At 50.3% G+C, this 18,443-nt stretch overlaps 2 protein-coding genes across 2 annotated transcripts; one reads left to right on the top strand and one right to left on the bottom strand.

The window, feature by feature from the left end:
* Window positions 1–5,468: 5,468 nt before the first annotated feature.
* Window positions 5,469–6,314, bottom strand: COL26b_005882 (uncharacterized protein; the record flags this gene model as incomplete). Its single annotated transcript, XM_053178717.1, has 3 exons — window positions 5,469–5,723; window positions 5,777–6,189; window positions 6,296–6,314. The coding sequence occupies 3 exons, from the start codon at window positions 6,312–6,314 to the stop codon at window positions 5,469–5,471; spliced, it is 687 nt and encodes a 228-aa protein (XP_053037360.1).
* Window positions 6,315–10,430: 4,116 nt separating this feature from the next.
* On the top strand, window positions 10,431–13,964 carry COL26b_005881 (uncharacterized protein; the record flags this gene model as incomplete). The annotated part of the gene is made up of 1 exon (XM_053178716.1): window positions 10,431–13,964. The coding sequence occupies one exon, from the start codon at window positions 10,431–10,433 to the stop codon at window positions 13,962–13,964; it is 3,534 nt and encodes a 1,177-aa protein (XP_053037359.1).
* Between the last annotated feature and the right edge of the window lie 4,479 nt (window positions 13,965–18,443).

The following is an 18,443-nucleotide window of genomic DNA, read 5'->3' as shown; positions in this document are numbered from 1 at the left end:
TGTGGGAAAGGGGTACCCTTGTCAACACCGGCTCTTTAGCGTGATTTTCGGCATTTGCTGCAGTCTGCACAATTGTCGCGGGGGCTGCGGGGAAGTTGGGGAAAAAGCTCTTCTTCTCTCCATCAACACATTCGTAATAGCCACCGCACATGTGGGAAATGCATATGTGACGCAACCGCCATGGCCGACGAATCCCGAGAGACGGCCCCGGTTACCAATTTTGAATGTTCCTTCTGCCGAAGGAGGTTCACAAAGAAGGAACACCTCAAGGTGAGAGGCTCTGAGCAACTGTTGCCGACCAATGACGTCCCTCAGCTGAACTTTCCCTCAGAGACACGAAAGAGCCCGTAAGTCGAGCGCGTTAGCAAAATCCACTGCGCGCAGGGGATTTTCTGCCCGGTCTTCCAGATTCTGACCTCCACTTAAGATACCGGATCGAGACCTTTCAAATGCACAATATGTGATAGGTGCTTTTCCCGTGGAGATGTGCTCAACAGACACGTCAAAGGACACAAGCAGGGAGCCCAGCCACAACTCACTCCGACCGGAGTTGCAAGCGGTGCTTCATCCTCAGTGCATCCTTTTCAGCCCCCTTCCGGAAACGTTGCGATACACAATGTGGCGCCTCAAGTTTCTCAGGCAATGCATGCCAGCGTAGTGTCTGCTTCAGACCATGAGGGCAACAACCACAATGTCGCATCTTCGTCTCTTCTTTGGCCTGACTCTGAAGAACTCTTCCAAAGTCTGATGTCAGCGGATGGGATGACGTGGGACCAGTCTATGCCTGGATTGATCCCATCGGCCTATCAGCCCCAGGATGTGCAGTCTGCTGGACTCAGTAGTACGGCCGATGGCGATGAGCTTGCTCTCGCAGAGGATGGGCATCGTGCGGTACAGACTATCAATGGAATACTCACGAACACGGTAAGACAGTTTTCCGGATGATCCAGGTCACCGAGTATTCGATGCTGAAAGTAGGCCTGCTGACTGACGTTTGTCGCCCTCAAGCTATTCAACGTTACCTCTCATGTAGAGCTCTCCGATCTGACCCCTCGGTTCCTCGACAGCAGCCTACATATGTTCTTCACCAAGTTCGTACCCATACTTCCGATCATTCACCGCCCTACATTCGTGTATCGGGACTGTTCAGCTCCACTCCTCTTGAACGCGATCGCTCTTGGTTCTCTGTTCCTCGGGACAGAAGATGCCACAGTAAAAGTAAGTAACTCAATAGTCTCCCTATGAGATTTTTATTCTGACCGTCGTACAATCAGGGTGAAGCACTGTGGAGGCTTGCGTACACTGCGATTGCGACCTCATGGCCCGAAATGACCGGCCACAAGAGGGAGCACGACGCGTGCAGTGGAGTTGAACTCGTTCTCACGGCGTTATTGAGTCAGATCTACGCAGCTCTGTCCAGAGTGAGTGGAATACTTTCAAGCCGTTGCATAAACGCCGCCATGACTAATCATTCGTCTAGAACCGGACGTTGAGAATGACCAGCCAGACTTTCTATGGCCTCAGTATGCATTGGGCACAGTACTGTGGGATGTACGACCTCGTGCCTTACCGACAGACCTTGCCACAGGCTCATGACTCCATCGAGACGAAGATGCACGCTTGGAGGTCATGGGCGGCGAGAGAGACGCAATTAAGAACGCTGCTGGGCCTGTGCATCATTGACGGCGTGGTCTCGCAATTCAGTGGAAACCTTGTTAACACCTGGTCGGCGACAAACTCGCTGCCACTATCTGCCGATGAAGACGCTTTTGCTGCTGAGACAGTAGATGAGTGGATTGAGGTAATGGTGTCTCGCGGTCACAACACGGGTAGTGGACCAGATCGGTTCTCTGACCTCTATCACTCGCTCGTTCCTGATGGAACACACATGGGCCCAGTCTACTGCTTGCCGGGCCTACTCAACATTAGGATTCTCCTCGAAATACTGGCCTCACTTACAAATGACTTCGAAAGGCTGAACAAGGGTTCGCAGGCACAGGTTGCTCAGAAGCTTGGGGCCGTGAAAGCTTTGGTAACTCTGCGGACACATCTTGCCCAGAGCACCACGTTGTCGGCAGCAGACAAGACTATTGGCTTACTGCGATGGCACGCGGTCTGCCTCGACCTAGTTGTCAGTACTGCTCGTGGAGCAAGAAGGATGTGTTACCACTACAACATCACGCAGCACATCTTTGGAGGGAAGAAGCGCGAAGAGCCGAGCAGGATAGACCCTAATGCCTGGACGCAGGGTCTTCGGGCAAGGAAGTGTTTGCTTCATGCCATGGAGATCCACAAGATTGCGTCTGAGATTCCTCTTGGAATTATTCACGACACATGTCTACCGGGGGCATTATTTGCGGCGGCCACGACGTTCAGCTCATTCGCCCTTCCTGGGCTGTCAAAGATCCTAGTTCCTCCCTCCGTGGACTGGAGCATGGTTATTCTACAAGGCATAGACGACACGGGACAAAATACGACGTCTGCGACGGCTGATGTATCGAAAGACACGCTGGATTTTCTCACGAACAACGTCAATCCTCAATCTCCAGGATGGATGGCTCGGAATTTGGTATATGAGCTGAGCGCGATTCGGATTTTGCTGCACAGTCTTTCTCAACACTGGGGCGTCACGCGAGAGATGGAAGAGGTGGTTGGAGCATGGGAAGCCCGGTGTAGTTGACGGGGGACAACCTCTATGAAGCGACCGATTGTAATATCTACATAAGTTGCGACATTCCGTATGGTGATTAAGGAGTTCGCTTGTCGCCGTGTCTACGATGCGCCATCGGTTAGGACATTGTCAATGATGAACTGAACACCAGGTTCTCGATATGTGTCCGCTTCGATCCATGAGCCATATCCATTGAACACAATACTGTTTCCTTCATTGCCGTATTGTGGCCAAAGAGGCAGTCCAGTTCCTGTTTTTCTCAGCGTCCATTCAATGGCACATATCAGTATGAGGAGTACATACCGGAGACCCCCGTGTTCGGGTCAAGATCATGAGCAAAGCTGATCCACGAGGCTGACATCTGATATGCCATGCTCTGGTCCCAAGGCTGGTCTGGAATCAAGTTTGAGAACACGTATTGCTGCTCCACCCCAGTTCCGATACCTTTCGTCATTGATGAGGTGTTCGACTGTAAGTGGTTGAAGCGATATCTGTACACGGGAACGCCATCTCGAGCCAATGTCTGCGCAATCATCCGCGCTGGGCCAATCTGGACTATGTCACCGAAGATGGAGCATGCCATTTTGTCGAGAAGCCCAAATGTGAACTGAGTGTTTCCAGTGTTGTACGGACATCCTAACTGGGGATTTGTGGGGTACAGGCTGATGAGTTTTGAGACCGTCTCGTTCGGTAATAGCTTCGGGCGGAAGTAACCCTGAGCTGGATTCGTGTGAGATAAACTATGAAAGAAATACGTGCCTTATGGTGTCGTCATGACTTACCTACCGGATCAAAGAGCTGTTCAGTTGTGTTGATGCCGGTCGGCGCCGATGTGGTGCCTTCGTCGGTGTTTGCTGGGCATTGTCAGATACTGCTCTCGACATAACCTATTAGGGTGGTCAAGCTTACTTCCAACAACTGTGGGTATCTTGATGTATTGTCCAGCGGGGAGGGCCCGCTGAATAGATGTGCGGGTGAAGTCACCATCAACCGACTGCCCAGTCGACGATCCCACCTTTGCCCTGAACTCATCAACAGGCAACTTGCGAATGCAATCCAGTTTGTCTGAAGCACTTCCGTTGACAACAGAAGAGCAGTTAGTTCCATTTACCAGTGAATTGAATGTGCTCTGAAACGCAGTTGTATTTGGTGGCGTCAATGGAAATGCTCCGCCGCTTTGCAGTATGGCCCCGCGAAAGAGACCGTCATCCCTTCCACCATATGCCATCATATGGGAGTAGATAGACACCGCACCGGCTCTGTTTGATAGTAGTCGATCGATCAAGAATAATCACCCTGGCCGAACCTACGATTCACCTGCTAGGGTGACCTTCTTGGGGTCGCCCCCAAAGGAAGCGATGTTCTCTTGGATCCAACTCAACGCCCTTCTTTGGTCAAGCATGCCTGTGATTTGGATGTATGTCAGACTATGATACAATAGTAGAAGACGTGAAGTAACTTGAAGTTTCATTACCAATATTGAGCAAACCAAGTTCGGCCATCTCCTTTCCATTCAAGAAACCGAAAGGGCCTAGTCTGTAGTTCTGGCATCAGGTCAGCCTTTCTCCCGTTACAGAGGACTTGGTAATAGTCTACTACAAACTTACTACTGATACAAGAATGACAGGCTTGCCAATATCCTGAGAAATTCTTGCTATAGAAGTCCCTTCGAATCTGAGATCGGCCTAACAAATATTTCTAGATAAGAGATGTGTTGATGCGTGGGCATCACATTAAAGAGAATGACCTACGGTATAACCATTCGTCAACCCGCCTCCGTATAACCAGACCAATACAGGCAACTGGCTGCTGCTGGACGTCGCATTCGTTGGTCTCCATATGTTGAGCGTCAAGCAGTCTTCACTCGAATTGCCTTGGTCCCTCGCGGAGTAACAACAAGGTCCGAATTTTTCTGCTTGTAAATTGCCGAAAGACTTTCTCAGAGACACAGCTTGTCGCAGCCGCAGGTCTCCGACAGGTGGCTCCGCGAAGGGAATACCCAGAAACCTCTGGACACCGTTGACAGCATCGTTCACGCCAACAACTGTGCCGTTAGTGGTCAAGACTGAAATGGCAATTGATGGCCGAACAATGATGAGTAGCAGGAAAGCAAAGACAAATGATGTCAAGAAAGAGTGACTGGCCATCGTTCTGGATTCCTGTGTCTCTCAACGATTGACAATGAGCCACCTGTTGGGATTTATCAACCACATATTACGAGCACTTCCAAAGGCCAATCATCTAATAAACCCCCTGCGTGATCACCATAATCTAGCACCAATCTGACGACGACTTTAGCTGAACTTGGGAAATGCGGAGATCCCATGGGGTAGTGTGGTAGTGGTTTCCCACTACCGGATGATCGGGCCTATCCCACAATGTGGGAAAAGACCAGCGTCTCTTGGCAGTGGGGCAGCGATATTATCGAAACTCGGCATAGATGCTCGGGACATGGGCTAATCAATCATCAGGGGCTGTTCACCGAGAAGCTGACGGAAGTATTTGGGCAATTCACAAATCCTTACCTACACAAACCAGTGATCACTTGAGGGACGTTGTCGTTTAATGTCATTGAAAGGGCACATTGGCTGTGAATTGGGTTTTTCAGCAGGAAACGCCTCTAGCATTTGTGTGACAACATTATTTTCGAGATGCGAACGGGATCATTAATCCAAAGGTGCATGGTAACTAGAAAGAAATTGATTGCTAAGTTATGTACGGATACCAGAAGATTATACATGGACTTGAAGATTAATCCGTTATTCGATATTTACTTGCGTAAACGGGCGGCCAGTATTTACTGAATAGGAGTGACCTTGATGTTGTCCAAGTCTTTGAAGACGACATCGTTGATACCAATAGTCTTAGGACCCTCGCCGGTGAACCATGCCTTCGCCGACTCGTTCCCACGCAGCATCCACTGCAAGATTTGGGTACCAACCATGGCTGGGATTCCGCCATTGGGAGCATCAAAGGCAGCACTGTGGCCGAGATCGTGGTTTCCTTTCCAAGCGGGGGTTCCCGCAGGAACATCTGCGTAGTCTCGCTCACCCTGGTAAGAAGTCAGCATTCGAATGCCCATAAAACATTGTCAAGGCAACCAACATTTGTGTAGGCAATATCAGTCGGTCCACCAAGCGTGTAGAATACAGGCTTCTTGAGGCTGCCGGCAATTTCCTTGCTTGAGGTCTCGTTGAGAAGACCGCTGTTGAAGATGCCGATATGGCTGACGCGAGAATCATTCAGGCCGGCGCCGTAGGATTCGAGACCTCCACAGCTCTGTCCCCACACACCAATGCGAGAGGCGTCGATGTGCTTCCAATCGCCTTTGCCAGCGTTGGCGTGAACCCAGTCAATAGCGGCAGTAAGAGCAGCTGGATCCTGGCCGGATGCGTTGACTGAAGGGTCACTCGGAGGTTCTACGTAGGTTTCTGGGTCGACATATGCTGGTCCTGTAGCAATGGCGAGTGCACCGTGGGACGCTACCTCGCCGAGAAATCCTCTGAAGGTAAGACCGACTTCGCCAAGTTAGTACTTGGCATATTCCATGGAGAAGAGTGTTACTTCGGACATACTGCGTCGATGTTAGCGCGAATTCTATTAAAAGTCTTCGGACGCTCTTACCAAGGCTTGCAGCCGCCATTACCCCAGACAATGACGGGCAGCTTGAGGCTTGAACCAACCGCGGATTCTAGCGGCTGGTAAAAGCTATGATTGGCCAGTGATTCAACCTCGAAGTAATACTTTCATTCATGTTAGTCGACATCCAGGCACGAGACAAAGGCCACCGCGTGCATACCGACTTGTAAGGGCCAGTGCCGCCGTACTATCAAGAAAGCATGTTGTCAGTCTTCATGAGCCCAAGAGGTCGAGGAGCGGTGGACCTACTGATGGGCCATGGTCAGTAGCGACAACAGCGGCAACAAACCCAAGAAAAGCGACGGTCCTCATGTTTGCAGTAAGTTGTCGTGCTCAACTTATCGAAATCGGCGGCCAACAATGCACCAAGTCCCCGGCGTCAAACATGCGTTTGACCGTCCGCTATATAAACGATTCATGTTTCCTGGTTAAACATTAAGCCTTGACGAAACCTTCGGAGATTTGCTGTCAACAAACCAGGGGACACGGATCGGAGAGATGCCCCTGACGAATTGCGCCGAGGACAAGGTTGTATCGATCGCCATGGGTAACCCCGCATTTACACGACATGCTACCATAATTGTATAGAAACAAGTCAATTCCTCGACTACTGTTAATGAAGTTACCATCAGAATGGATTTCGCTCGTCTCTGATGACCCTTCACAGAGATGGAGTGGGCGCATGTGGGAAAAGTGCTCCCACCATCGGCTTGGCATCGAGCGAATGTGGGAAAATGGCTTTCCCACATTCTCCACCCAAGCTGAACGTCGCCATGCCGGCCGCCAATGAAGCATGTAACTCGTCTCCCGGAGCCGAAGGATGGCCTCAACAGCGAAAGAGTCGGAACCGGACTTTTGGTTTTAAGATGCCGAAGGTCTTTCTGCACAGTTCACTGGCTTGACGGCCGCCCTCGCTTCGAAAACCATTTCCTACGAGCGACTGCATTGAGGATTTGAGAAAGGCGAAGAACGATTCTGCATAATTCAACGCCAAGTTGAAGTTAATGGCAAAATCGCGAGGGTTCGCTCAAAGAGGAATGTGATTATATGATTGGATAAAAGTGTTGTCTTTCTTCCCTTAAGGACATTGAGATCGCGCACTGCGGTATGGGTCAATGCTCAGACGACTTTTGCTACCAAACATTAGACTTCGCAATCCGGCTAACCTCGAGACTCAGTAGGTGGCGGCTCAATGAACAGCAAATTCACTTGGTATGGATGCTGAATACGATGGAATACACGACCGCTGTTACAATGTCTCCTGTATTTCCCTGGAGCCATGGGAATTATTCTGTTGTCCTAAGGTTGTCAGAGAGTGGGTTTTACAAATTCGCAGACTTCGCCAGGAGGCTGCAGATCTATAGATGCTCAAGAGGATAATACTTCTTAGAATCAATACATCAGATTTCTGAAGCACTTGACCTCATCGCTGATTCGCCACAGAATTGAGACTCCATCATCAAGGTCTAGGGATAGTAGCGTAAGGTAGTATTAACCCAGCAGTGTAGCACGGGCCAAGACCATTCTTCTGTCTGCATTGTTTTTCTAATCCCCTCTCCATTCTCTTTTCTCAGAGTTCTTCCAAGCCATATGATGTCGATGCGTACCTAAGTATTTGACTTTCCTATCAAAAAAACTGAGGTCAAATAGACGACGAGGCAAAACGCACAATGAATCTCATCTGCCCCACGCTCCAGGAGGCTTGGTTATACCATATCGGCAACCCCTCACCCCTCAAGACACCACGCTGGTCCATACTGGATACGTACCGTATAATCCAGAGAAAGAAGTCTTGAACCAGCAGCACAGCACTGTTTGTCGACTTCCAACCGAAATTGCACTGGAAGTAATGGGATGCCTCGGTCCACCTCAGCTGTATCTCCTTAAATAGGCAAACTGGTCGGATGTTTTGGCGGCTCTTCACGGACAGAAAGTTTGCATATTTGCACAAGGAAATCGTATGGTTGCCAACGAATCTTAAGCCAAACGAGCGTATTTCAGTGGATGTTCGTGGGTATATGATCGATTTCAACCAAATAAACGGTTCACCTGACTGGCGGCAAGCCGCAAGGTTGCTCATGAAGGACCATCTCCGTCAAGACTGCCGTGCCAACCAAGATTCGATTCTTCAAAGTCGATGTTTGACAAACGATTATACTCAACGACGCTCTTGGACACCGGTCTTCTGCAATGGGTGTAACACAGAACATTCATTGGGGTACTTTTCCGAGGCCCAGGCAAAGTCAGCTTGACCCAAAGGTATGGCTTGGGAGGGAAAGTTACAAATCTGCCCGCATCGCTATATGCCGTTATTGGACACAAATATGCCTTCATGCGAGACATCGACCTTGCCAAACAACTGGATGCCAGGGACGATTGTCACTTTTGCCGGCTTGTCCCAAAGCGTTCAGCGATCCAGCCCCACTAGTGGTGAGGTTCCACCGCGGATAACTGTTGATGCGCTTGAGACGGCTCGGCTGGAGTGGACAATCGAAATATGCGAGCTTGAACAGAACAATCTGATCACCAAGGACCTTTTGAGGAGCCGCTTAAGGGATCTCAAGAAGCAACACGGAGATGGGCTTCTCTGCCCACACATTTCGTTCGATGACGGTCAACTCATGATGTCATTTGACCATAGACACTGTGTCTGCTTCCGAGAAGAAACAATGAAGCGCCCTGCATGCCGCGATACATTCAGAAGTCACGATTCATGCTGTGCTCATCGCGGCCGTCCGGAGACAACGGCTGTATGCTTGCACCCAAGCGGCTGTAGCGATTTGCTGCACCACTTCCTTTGCATTTGTTGTTTGTCGGGATATCAGTGGACACTGATGGGGAGGCGGGTCTCCCTTCGCAGACTTCACAAGTTACCAACTCTCGAGTGTTTTTGGTCATTTCGAACTTCGAGAGGACCCAGTTTCGTCCGAACGCGCCCGGACATGGACTCTTTCTATGCCAACAAAATGATACGTTTGCTTGATACAAATACGTATCAGGACAATCGCTTCTCGAAACAAAAATTGCTTTGCAACCAGAGGGGTTGCTGGAACTCTAAAACGAATTGGATACTAGAAGCTTAGTGACTTGTGAAACGTAGAATTAGCAAGATAATCAGGATGCATGTACTCAATTACAGAGACCACTTGCCCATCACCGCCAACAGCATAGGGTTTTGCCGTCTGTGTGACTCAACTATCGATGCTTATTGGTTGCCGAATACCACCTTGTTTTAATGCTTGAGAATCTGATACTGAGTGCTCCTGCTGTAACAAAATCCGAGTTCTTCCCGCTCCGGTGCCCACGACTCCGCAGTCCGGCTAGACTCAGAGGTATCACTCCCAGTGCCTCTCCATGTTCCGTGACGTTCATATGATCTTCGCATACTCTGCACCCAAAGAATCCTCCGCCCACTAAGATATCGTTTCATGCAAGCCAAATCCCGCCTGCCATTCGGGGAATGTGACCCCTGCTGCCTATGCAGGTAAGCAAGCCTTAGCTGCGACGCTAAATATCGGCAACCTCGACGATTGGAAGCACAAAACACTCAAAGACCCACCAGTTCCAGGTCCTTTGACGCAATGTGGAACTGACCGTCATTTGGTCCCAACAGTAGAATGATCCCGCACAAATGGCTCATGAGGTGGCCTTCTGCTATTGATCGCCCGAGGTGTCATTCGTATCATCAACATACTGCTGTACTGGACGCACAAAGCCCTCATGGCTGTATCCATTTCCAAAGGGAGTATTAGGAACAGGCCATTTTGCGGCGTGGTCACAGTTTGGACGGCTTGCTGCAGGCCACAGAACCTTCAGTCAATCACATCAATCAGTCCTTAACTCCGCAAAATGCCAGATGCAACGGCTGATTCATTGTGTCCACGTGTCAGTGAATGAGTGTCAAGTCCCACAGACAGCACGCCATCCGCCTTGCGTATTATAGATACGTGGACCTGGTTTCGAACTAGATATCATCTACAATACAATCCTTTGCTTGTCCTCAACTTCGTTCTCGTGAAATTTCAGCATCAGATTGTTCCTCTCCATTCACCATCCGACTCATTTTCGTTCCCCTTACAAGGGAATCTGTGTTTTTGATTATCTTAGTATGGTTTCCAAGATGGCAAGGCGTTCGGCGGCTGTCCAGGAGACAACTTTCCTCGTGCCAAACATCCACTGTCCAACATGCACCGGTTTTATCGAGCCGCTGCTTCGGGAGCTCACCCCTTCGCCTAAGTCCATCATTACCTCGATCATCAATCACAGTGTCACCGTTGAACACGACAAAGCTCTGTCCCCGAAGAAAGTCTCCCGAGTCCTGGCAGACGCTGGGTATGACGTTGACAGCATCATCATCGGGCCCCAAGTTCAGGAGCCCGGGTCAGGCCGTGTGGCTCAGCCTCCCAATGCTAATGCTGTCGTCTCCGTCTCCCTACTGCGTCGTCTTTACGAAGCACTCGATTGCGTAGGCAGACAAATCAACGAAGAGGAAAAGCAAAGGCGACATGCTGAGCATTGCATGCAATGCCGAGAGGAGAAACTCGAAGGTGACGGACAAGCCATCTCTGGAGTGGCCATTGGGAACGACCAATCTTTGAAGCTGCACCGAGCCATCATATCGATCGATGGAATGACTTGCAGCTCCTGTGTCGGCAATGTCACAAATGCGCTCGAAGCACAGACATGGGTCCAGTCCGTCAATGTTGGTCTCATCACACGCGCGGCTACCATCGAGTTCTTCGACGAGAACAACACGAATGAGTTAGTCAACACCATCGAGTCTCTCGGATACGATCCTACACTTGAACGGGTAGAAGAGGTCGCTGGGAGCTCTACGGATAATCTCTGGCAAGCTTCGCTTTCCATCATGGGTATGACTTGCAGCTCTTGTGTTGGAACGGTGACCGGCGCCCTAGAGAAGCTGCCCTATACAGAGTCTGTCAATGTCAATCTCGTCACGAGCAGCGGAGTGGTGAACTTCCACGATAAGAGCCACCTGAACAACATCGTCTCTACAATTGAGGATCTTGGATACGAAGCCACTCTAAACAATCTCATAGAGGTCAACAGCGATCGGTTGAAAGATTCCCACAGAGTACTCTCTATCAAAGTCACCGGCATGTACTGTGCACACTGCCCAGGACGAGTCTTGGCCGCATTCTCCCCTTTCGGAGACAGGCTGTCGGTGCAAGACCATGGAACACTCGAAAATCCCATATTCACAGTCACATACGTACCTCAGGTTCCAGACTTCACCGTCAGGGCTATTCTCGAATCCATCATGGCGACTGACGACGCCTTCGTACCCACGGTCTACCATCCACCTACCATGGAGGAGAGGTCTCAGCAAATGATGCGTCGCACACGACTAGGTCTGATGCACCGCGTTTTGCTTTGCTTCGTTGCCGCCATTCCAACGCTGATCATCGGCATTGTCTACATGAATCTCGTGTCACCAGAGAATCACGAGAGACACTATCTCATGCAGCCGCTCAGTGGTGTATCACGAGCCGAGTGGTCTCTTTTGATAATGGCGACACCTGTTTACGTTTTTGCCGCGGATATCTTTCATCGACGGGCGATTAAAGAACTATACTCGCTCTGGCGACCTGGCAGCCCTGTTCCAATTTTGCGCCGCCTTTACCGGTTTGGTAGCATGGACATGCTTGTTAGCTTCGCCACAACCATCGCCTACTTCAGCTCGATCGCAGAGATTATCATTGCGGCGACTAACAATCATCATGTGGAGATGCAATCCAGACCTTCCCACATGGATGCCGTCGTTTTCCTGGCTCTTTTTCTATTGGTGGGCCGTATGATCGAGGCATATAGCAAGGCAAAGACTGGTGAAGCCGTGTCAAAGTTAGGAAGCTTGAGGCCCAAGGAGGCGCTGCTCCTCGTCAACGAACAGAATGGGAACAGCCAGGTGAAGACCATCGGCGTGGACCTGCTTGACTGCGGCGATCGGGTGAGAGTTGTACACGGTGGCTCGCCACCATGGGACGGTGTCCTCATCGATGGCTCCAACGCCGAATTTGTCGAGTCCAGCCTAACGGGCGAGTCAAAACCTGTGGAGAAGCAGCTGGGCGATCCCATTTACTCTGGCACCGTCAACAACGGTGGCCCGATCACCATGCAGATTACCGGCGCTTCTGGGGATTCCCTCCTCGATCAGATCATCAAAGTCGTGCGGGAGGGACAGGCTCGACGCGCTCCGATTGAGCGTGTGGCTGACTCCATCACTGGCTACTTCGTTCCAGTTGTCACACTCATCGCCATTACAACCTGGGTAACCTGGCTGGGTCTTGGACTTTCGGGCCGTCTACCACAAGATTATGAAGACGTCGCGGTTGGAGGCTGGCCATTCTGGTCTCTTCAATTCGCCATCGCCGTGTTTGTCGTAGCTTGTCCATGCGGCATTGGTCTTGCTGCTCCGACTGCACTTTTTGTTGGTGGCGGACTCGCGGCAAAACATGGTATTCTAGCTAAGGGTGGAGGTGAAGCCTTTCAGGAGGCCAGCAACCTGGATATTATCGTTTTCGACAAGACTGGCACCTTGACTGAGGGTGGAGAACCCACGCTCACTGACCACCGTATCCTCGCTATCGACGACGCCCAAAAGGGTGCTTGGGATGAGAACATCATCCTCGGCTGCCTGGCGGAACTCGAGAGCAACAGCAGCCATCCAATCGCCAAAGCTATCACCACTTTCTGCGGGTCTCAATGCCAGAATAGCTTCAAGTCCACAAGCATCACAGAGGTGCCTGGAAAGGGCATCAAAGGCACCTTCACAAGCGCTTCTTTCTCGGCTTCGTTCGAGATCATTGTTGGAAATGAAGCCCTGATGGCTGATCACGGAGCCAGTTTTGATGAGCAAACGTTGGAGGAACTAGACAGTTGGAAGAGTCAAGCCAAGTCCGTGGTTCTGGCTGCTGGCAAATTAGTCTCGTCCGACGACAGTGTTGGATGGAATCCTCTAGCCATTTTCGCTGTTTCGGATGCTATTCGCCCAGAGGTGAAGCCCGTTTTGGATGCTCTACGAGAGCAGGGTATTGACGTATGGATGCTGTCTGGAGACAACGCCAAGACCGCAAGAGCTGTTGGTGCTATGGTCGGCATCCCGGAGGACCGCATCATCGCCGGCGTGCTTCCTGAGCAGAAGGCCGAGAAGATTGAGTACCTGCAGAAGAGCCAGATCAAGATTGAATCCTTTCTGGGCATTGGGAACTCCAGGTACCGGCGGCCGACCGTGGCCATGGTTGGAGATGGCATCAATGACTCTCCTGCATTGACTGTCGCAGACGTTGGCATTGCCATTGGCTCAGGTTCCGACGTCGCCATCTCTGCTGCCGATTTTGTTCTCATCAACTCAAGCCTCACGACGCTTCTCACACTCACGAGTCTCAGTCGAGCGGTGTTCAGACGCGTCAAGTTCAACTTTGCATGGGCTTTGGTCTACAATCTCGTTGCTCTGCCTATCGCCGCAGGTGTCCTGTACCCGATCAAGACGAACGGAAGTCACACGAGGTTAGATCCGGTTTGGGCGGCACTTGCAATGGCTTTGAGTAGCCTCAGCGTCATCACAAGCAGTCTGCTGTTGCGTCTTCCGCTACCGGTAGTTGGGTACAAGACCAAGACCATTGGGAACTTGTAGATAATCGGAGGATGTGTATTGACGTTTTCGACATTTAAGTACTTTACGTTGGGTTCATTCTTGAGTTCGTACAATAGTTAATCATTATCTCTTGCCAATTCGTTGTACCCATGTTGAGAGCGACTGATGCTGTGGAAGAAGCTTCAAGTCAACATCACTTCGCTTATGAGTACTCACCGTCTGATTGTTCATTGCGGAGGCCTGCTTGATGCCTCGCCTGCATGAGTGTAAGGACGAAACTGCCCATCGCTATCAAAGGGCCAGGTAAGGCGTTTTTTCTCGCTACCATACCTCTTGAATGGGGCTGCCGGTGGGCGCATTATAATGGCGAAGATCACGCCCAGGTACACTGCCACGGCCCACAGGCTTTGAAACCACAGTTTACCTCAATAGAGGATGAGTAATCCTGCCCGAATGTCGCCTCAAGTGCTGCCTTGGCAGTCCTTGACTCAAGTCAACGTGTCTTCAGCTGAAGGGTCGACAAGAATGGGACGATAAGAGGACGACACCCCGCCTGCCTTCGAGACCGGCCCATGCCGACCATTCCCTCACCGCCGATACTGAACTCCATCTGCTTGAAAATGAAGTCATTTTTCTCCAAGTTTATTGCTCCGCGAGAGAACAAACCTGCGACACAAGCGTCACCGGAAGAATTGTACGATGCAATTGAACCACAGATTAAGGGCAACCTTGAAATCGTAATTAACTCGACAAATCGCGAGAGATGGCCCGACATCATTCTCAAGGCACGAAGACATATGCGATGCCACCCCTACCATCCCAAACGACTACCAAAATCTTATCGACCGTTCCAGATGGTCGTAGACCCGCCGAGCGATGAAAGCCACGAAACCAATGATGGACCAAGCCGACCCGCTTTAACGACATTTCCAGTGTTCATGGACCTGCCAAAAGAGCTCAGAGACAAGATCATGCTCATGTCGCAAACTCCTACCGTAACGCAGGGGAAAGTCGTTATCGACCTGGAATGGAGAGAAGGACCGCAAATCCACTTTCAACCGTACAGATCATGGTCTAGCGTGGCTCTATATGCAGTCAGCCGGGAAACGAGAGCGTTGGCATTCACCTACTTTGGAGAACCGCAGCCAGATTCTATCCCGTTCAATTCTTCGCAGGATTTTCTGGAGGTTGACTGGAACGGGTCGATGCAAGCTGAGCGCAGCTGGACTGGCGACCACAAGGGCCCCGGACCTGTCCTCGCAACTCGAAGGCGGAACGTTACCGAGAAAGAATGGCCCATGCCCCGAGATCTATGTGAAAGAATACAGCACGTAGTCATTGATGCCCGCAACGCGGCCTTCGAAGATGACTCCAAAAAAGGGCCTTGGCGACTGGTCTTCGGGCTTCTCAGGGATCATTTCAAGAACCTAAGGATCTTAGACATCAAGCTGTGGGACTTGGATGATGCGAGATCTGACAGACCGTATGATCCAGTATCTCAAGAGCTGTATAGAATTGATCAACTGGATTTTCTTGACGAGTTGGAGGACATATCCTCAAACGGCCATACGCCATTCGCGAGGCTAGAGTGTGTCAGTATCATACCAGAGCTTCTCACGCCCCTACAGGCGGAGAGAGAGTTGTTCAAGTTTCGGGTGGTCAAGGGAAGCCACTTTAAGGTCATCAATGTGGGCGAGCTTCCGCGAGCTGGCATATAATCATGTGTTAGCACGACCAATCCAATGAGTGCCCAGTAGTTCTGGAAGAAAACAGAACGTACAAATCAATTGTTTCACTTGGCCCAAATTTTTTTACTTCCGCGATGAGTAAACAGCAGCATGATCAGAGATTCCAATGAAGGTTCTCAATTTGATGTCGCAGACAACACCTCTCAACTGTGGGTATTTACATGAGACTCGGCCACATGACGAAAGAGAAAATTCTGAAAACCAGCATTGAGACCATCTTCGAGGGATGCATATATGAATAAATGCAACTTCCAAACCACTCAGTTCAAAACGCAGCCAATCCTAACCAAGTCAGGGTGTGTACCATAGCAGACCGTCGAAGAACATTGTCGGAAACTTATGGGCCTTCTGCCCGGACTCAGCTTTCTGAGCCGAGTAGCCATCCGGGTGAATTCTCACGATCTCCGTTGGAATCAAATTCAAAGGTCGTCTGTTGCGCCTCCCCGTATCGAGCGCCAAGATATTTCCGCTAAAAGTTGCCTTCTTTTTCATCAGCCTAGACCAATATTCCCGAGAAGAGTCACTCGGTAATCTTTCCATCATGCTACTGATTTGGAGCTCCTCTGTGATTGGGCCACCCCACGTAAAGCACTCAGGTCGTTCCGTAGTAATTGACCGCTGATTGGGGATTGGCGCCAACTTCTTCTGGTCGACGAAGCGTTGAACCAATAACCAGACCAATATGGCTGGAGCCGCTTCAGAAGCTTTATGCGCAGATCTAAATCCTTGATTCCCGATGTATGTCAATAGCGCCCCTCGACGAACCAAGTACATCACGCAATCTTTCTGACCAGCCGCGCAAGCAGCCATCAAGGCTGACCCAAACGAACAGCCTTCGAAGTTGACATCAGCACCTATATGTAGTAGATTCTTTAACATCAACAAGTCCCCAGTCGATGCAGATATGCACAAAGGACTCCAACCACGGGCTGGTTCAAGATTTGCGAATGTCTTCAAAGAGTCGTGGCCATATCTCCTTAAATAGTATCTGTAGGCAGTAGTTATCCATATTGGTGTTGGGCTGGCTCTGGTCCACGGGAAAACTGAGCTGTCCTCTATATCAACATCCGAATTCAAGATGAAGGATGTAAAATGATCTTTACGAGTAGCGTGATGAAATGCGGACTCGACGTATCTCATAGAGTTGTTCCTGTGTATATTAAGACCGAGATGAAAACAACGGGCAAAGAATTGGCAGCTGTTCTCGTTGTTCATAGACATTAGATCCAAGACGGAAGAGTTCTCGTGATCTGTAACGGTGTAGTCGATGTTGGCATTGAGGAGATCCTTGACGACTGGAAATCGGCTTGCGTAAACCGCCTGTAACAGCGTTGTTCTTCCAAGTCGATCTCGAAAATCGACACTAGCGCCGTTCCTGATGAGAAGCAGAGCGGCGGCGCAAGTCTTGTCCTTTCGTGATTTCAGTGCGCAATTCAGGGGCGTTTGATGTAATTCTAAGGCTTGAGCGTTGATATCAGCTCCATATTCAAGTAGCGTCTGAATTGCTCGTAGTTTGCATTTGTGCGCTGCCCAGTGTAATGGCGACCACCCTCTGGAATCTGTTTGGGTCAGAGCCTCCGTTAAGGTCCACTGTGTCTGACAGGGTTTCCTGCGAAATGTTACTCATTGTTCTCTTCCATTGTGAGTATCAAAACTTACTGTCTGACTTCTAGATTGTTCTTCAATGCTCCTAGAAGAATTTCAAGTCCGTCGACATTTCCAGCTCTGACCGCTGTCTCGAGAAACCCTGGCCTCGCTTCCGTGAAGTGGCCTCCACCCACCGCATAACATTCCAGACATTGACGAAGCACCTCATTAAGATTGTGTTTTCGTATAACCAAATGCATTGCAGAGATTCGGGATGCAGAATGGCATACCTCTCGGGTTATATCTGCTTGGTTTTGCAGCAGCCACCTGACGATGCTGCTTCGACCCATCTCAATTGCTTGGATGAGCGCAGTGCACCCGCAACTGCCAAGAGGCATCTCAAAGTTATAGCCTGCATTTCGCAAAGTCTCAAGGATTTGTGAATTATTGTCTTCGATAGCCTTTTGACACAAATTTGCGAAGGCTCGATAAGGCGATCTGTGGGCAGCTTCTGCTAGCAAAGGCATGTTCTGCGCAGGTTTCGCCTCTGCCTCAATGGACATCAGCCATTCGCTTAGATGTTTGTTGTCGTTTGGGGCATAGAAAGATGGTAAAAACCCAGTTGCGTCCCGTGATGGCCTGCATCCCGCATGGAAGAGGACCCTGGCGAGGTTCAACCTTCCTGCTCTCGCTGCGAAATGGAGCGGAGAGCTCTCATATACTCCGCAGGCGTTAACATTGCAGCCTCGTGAGCATAAATATACCACCGTAGATACGTGGCCATTGATTGTCGCCACATGTAGAGGTGTGATATTGGCGTCGGCTTTGGCGTTGACGTCTTCTAGCAGGTTGTTCTCCAGGTAAAACCGTAATACGTCATCGGATCCGCTAGCGGCCCCCAGATGAAGTGCGTTGAGCCCACCCCAAAATACCGCGGGCTCACTGTCCAGAATATTCATGTAGCACGTTCGGTGCCAATCTTTGTAGGGGCTAGCAGAATTGACTGCAATGTCATCCAAGAAAGACACTGAATTGCGGTAGGCCGCAGCTAAAGCCCCGTCCAAACCGTTACAGTCGGCTAGAAACGGATCCCCACCATTCCTGAAGATAGCTGCAGCAGGAGCGGGCATACGATTAAGCACATAATCCACAATCGCCGTACGATGTGGGTATGAGTCGATCC

This window comes from Colletotrichum chrysophilum (assembly GCF_026319265.1).
Source record: "Colletotrichum chrysophilum strain AFK26 chromosome Unknown scaffold_41, whole genome shotgun sequence".
Taxonomy (NCBI): Eukaryota; Fungi; Ascomycota; class Sordariomycetes; order Glomerellales; family Glomerellaceae; genus Colletotrichum; species Colletotrichum chrysophilum.
Note: the sequence above shows the minus strand (reverse complement) of the source record. Positions and strands in the feature narration are given on the sequence as shown.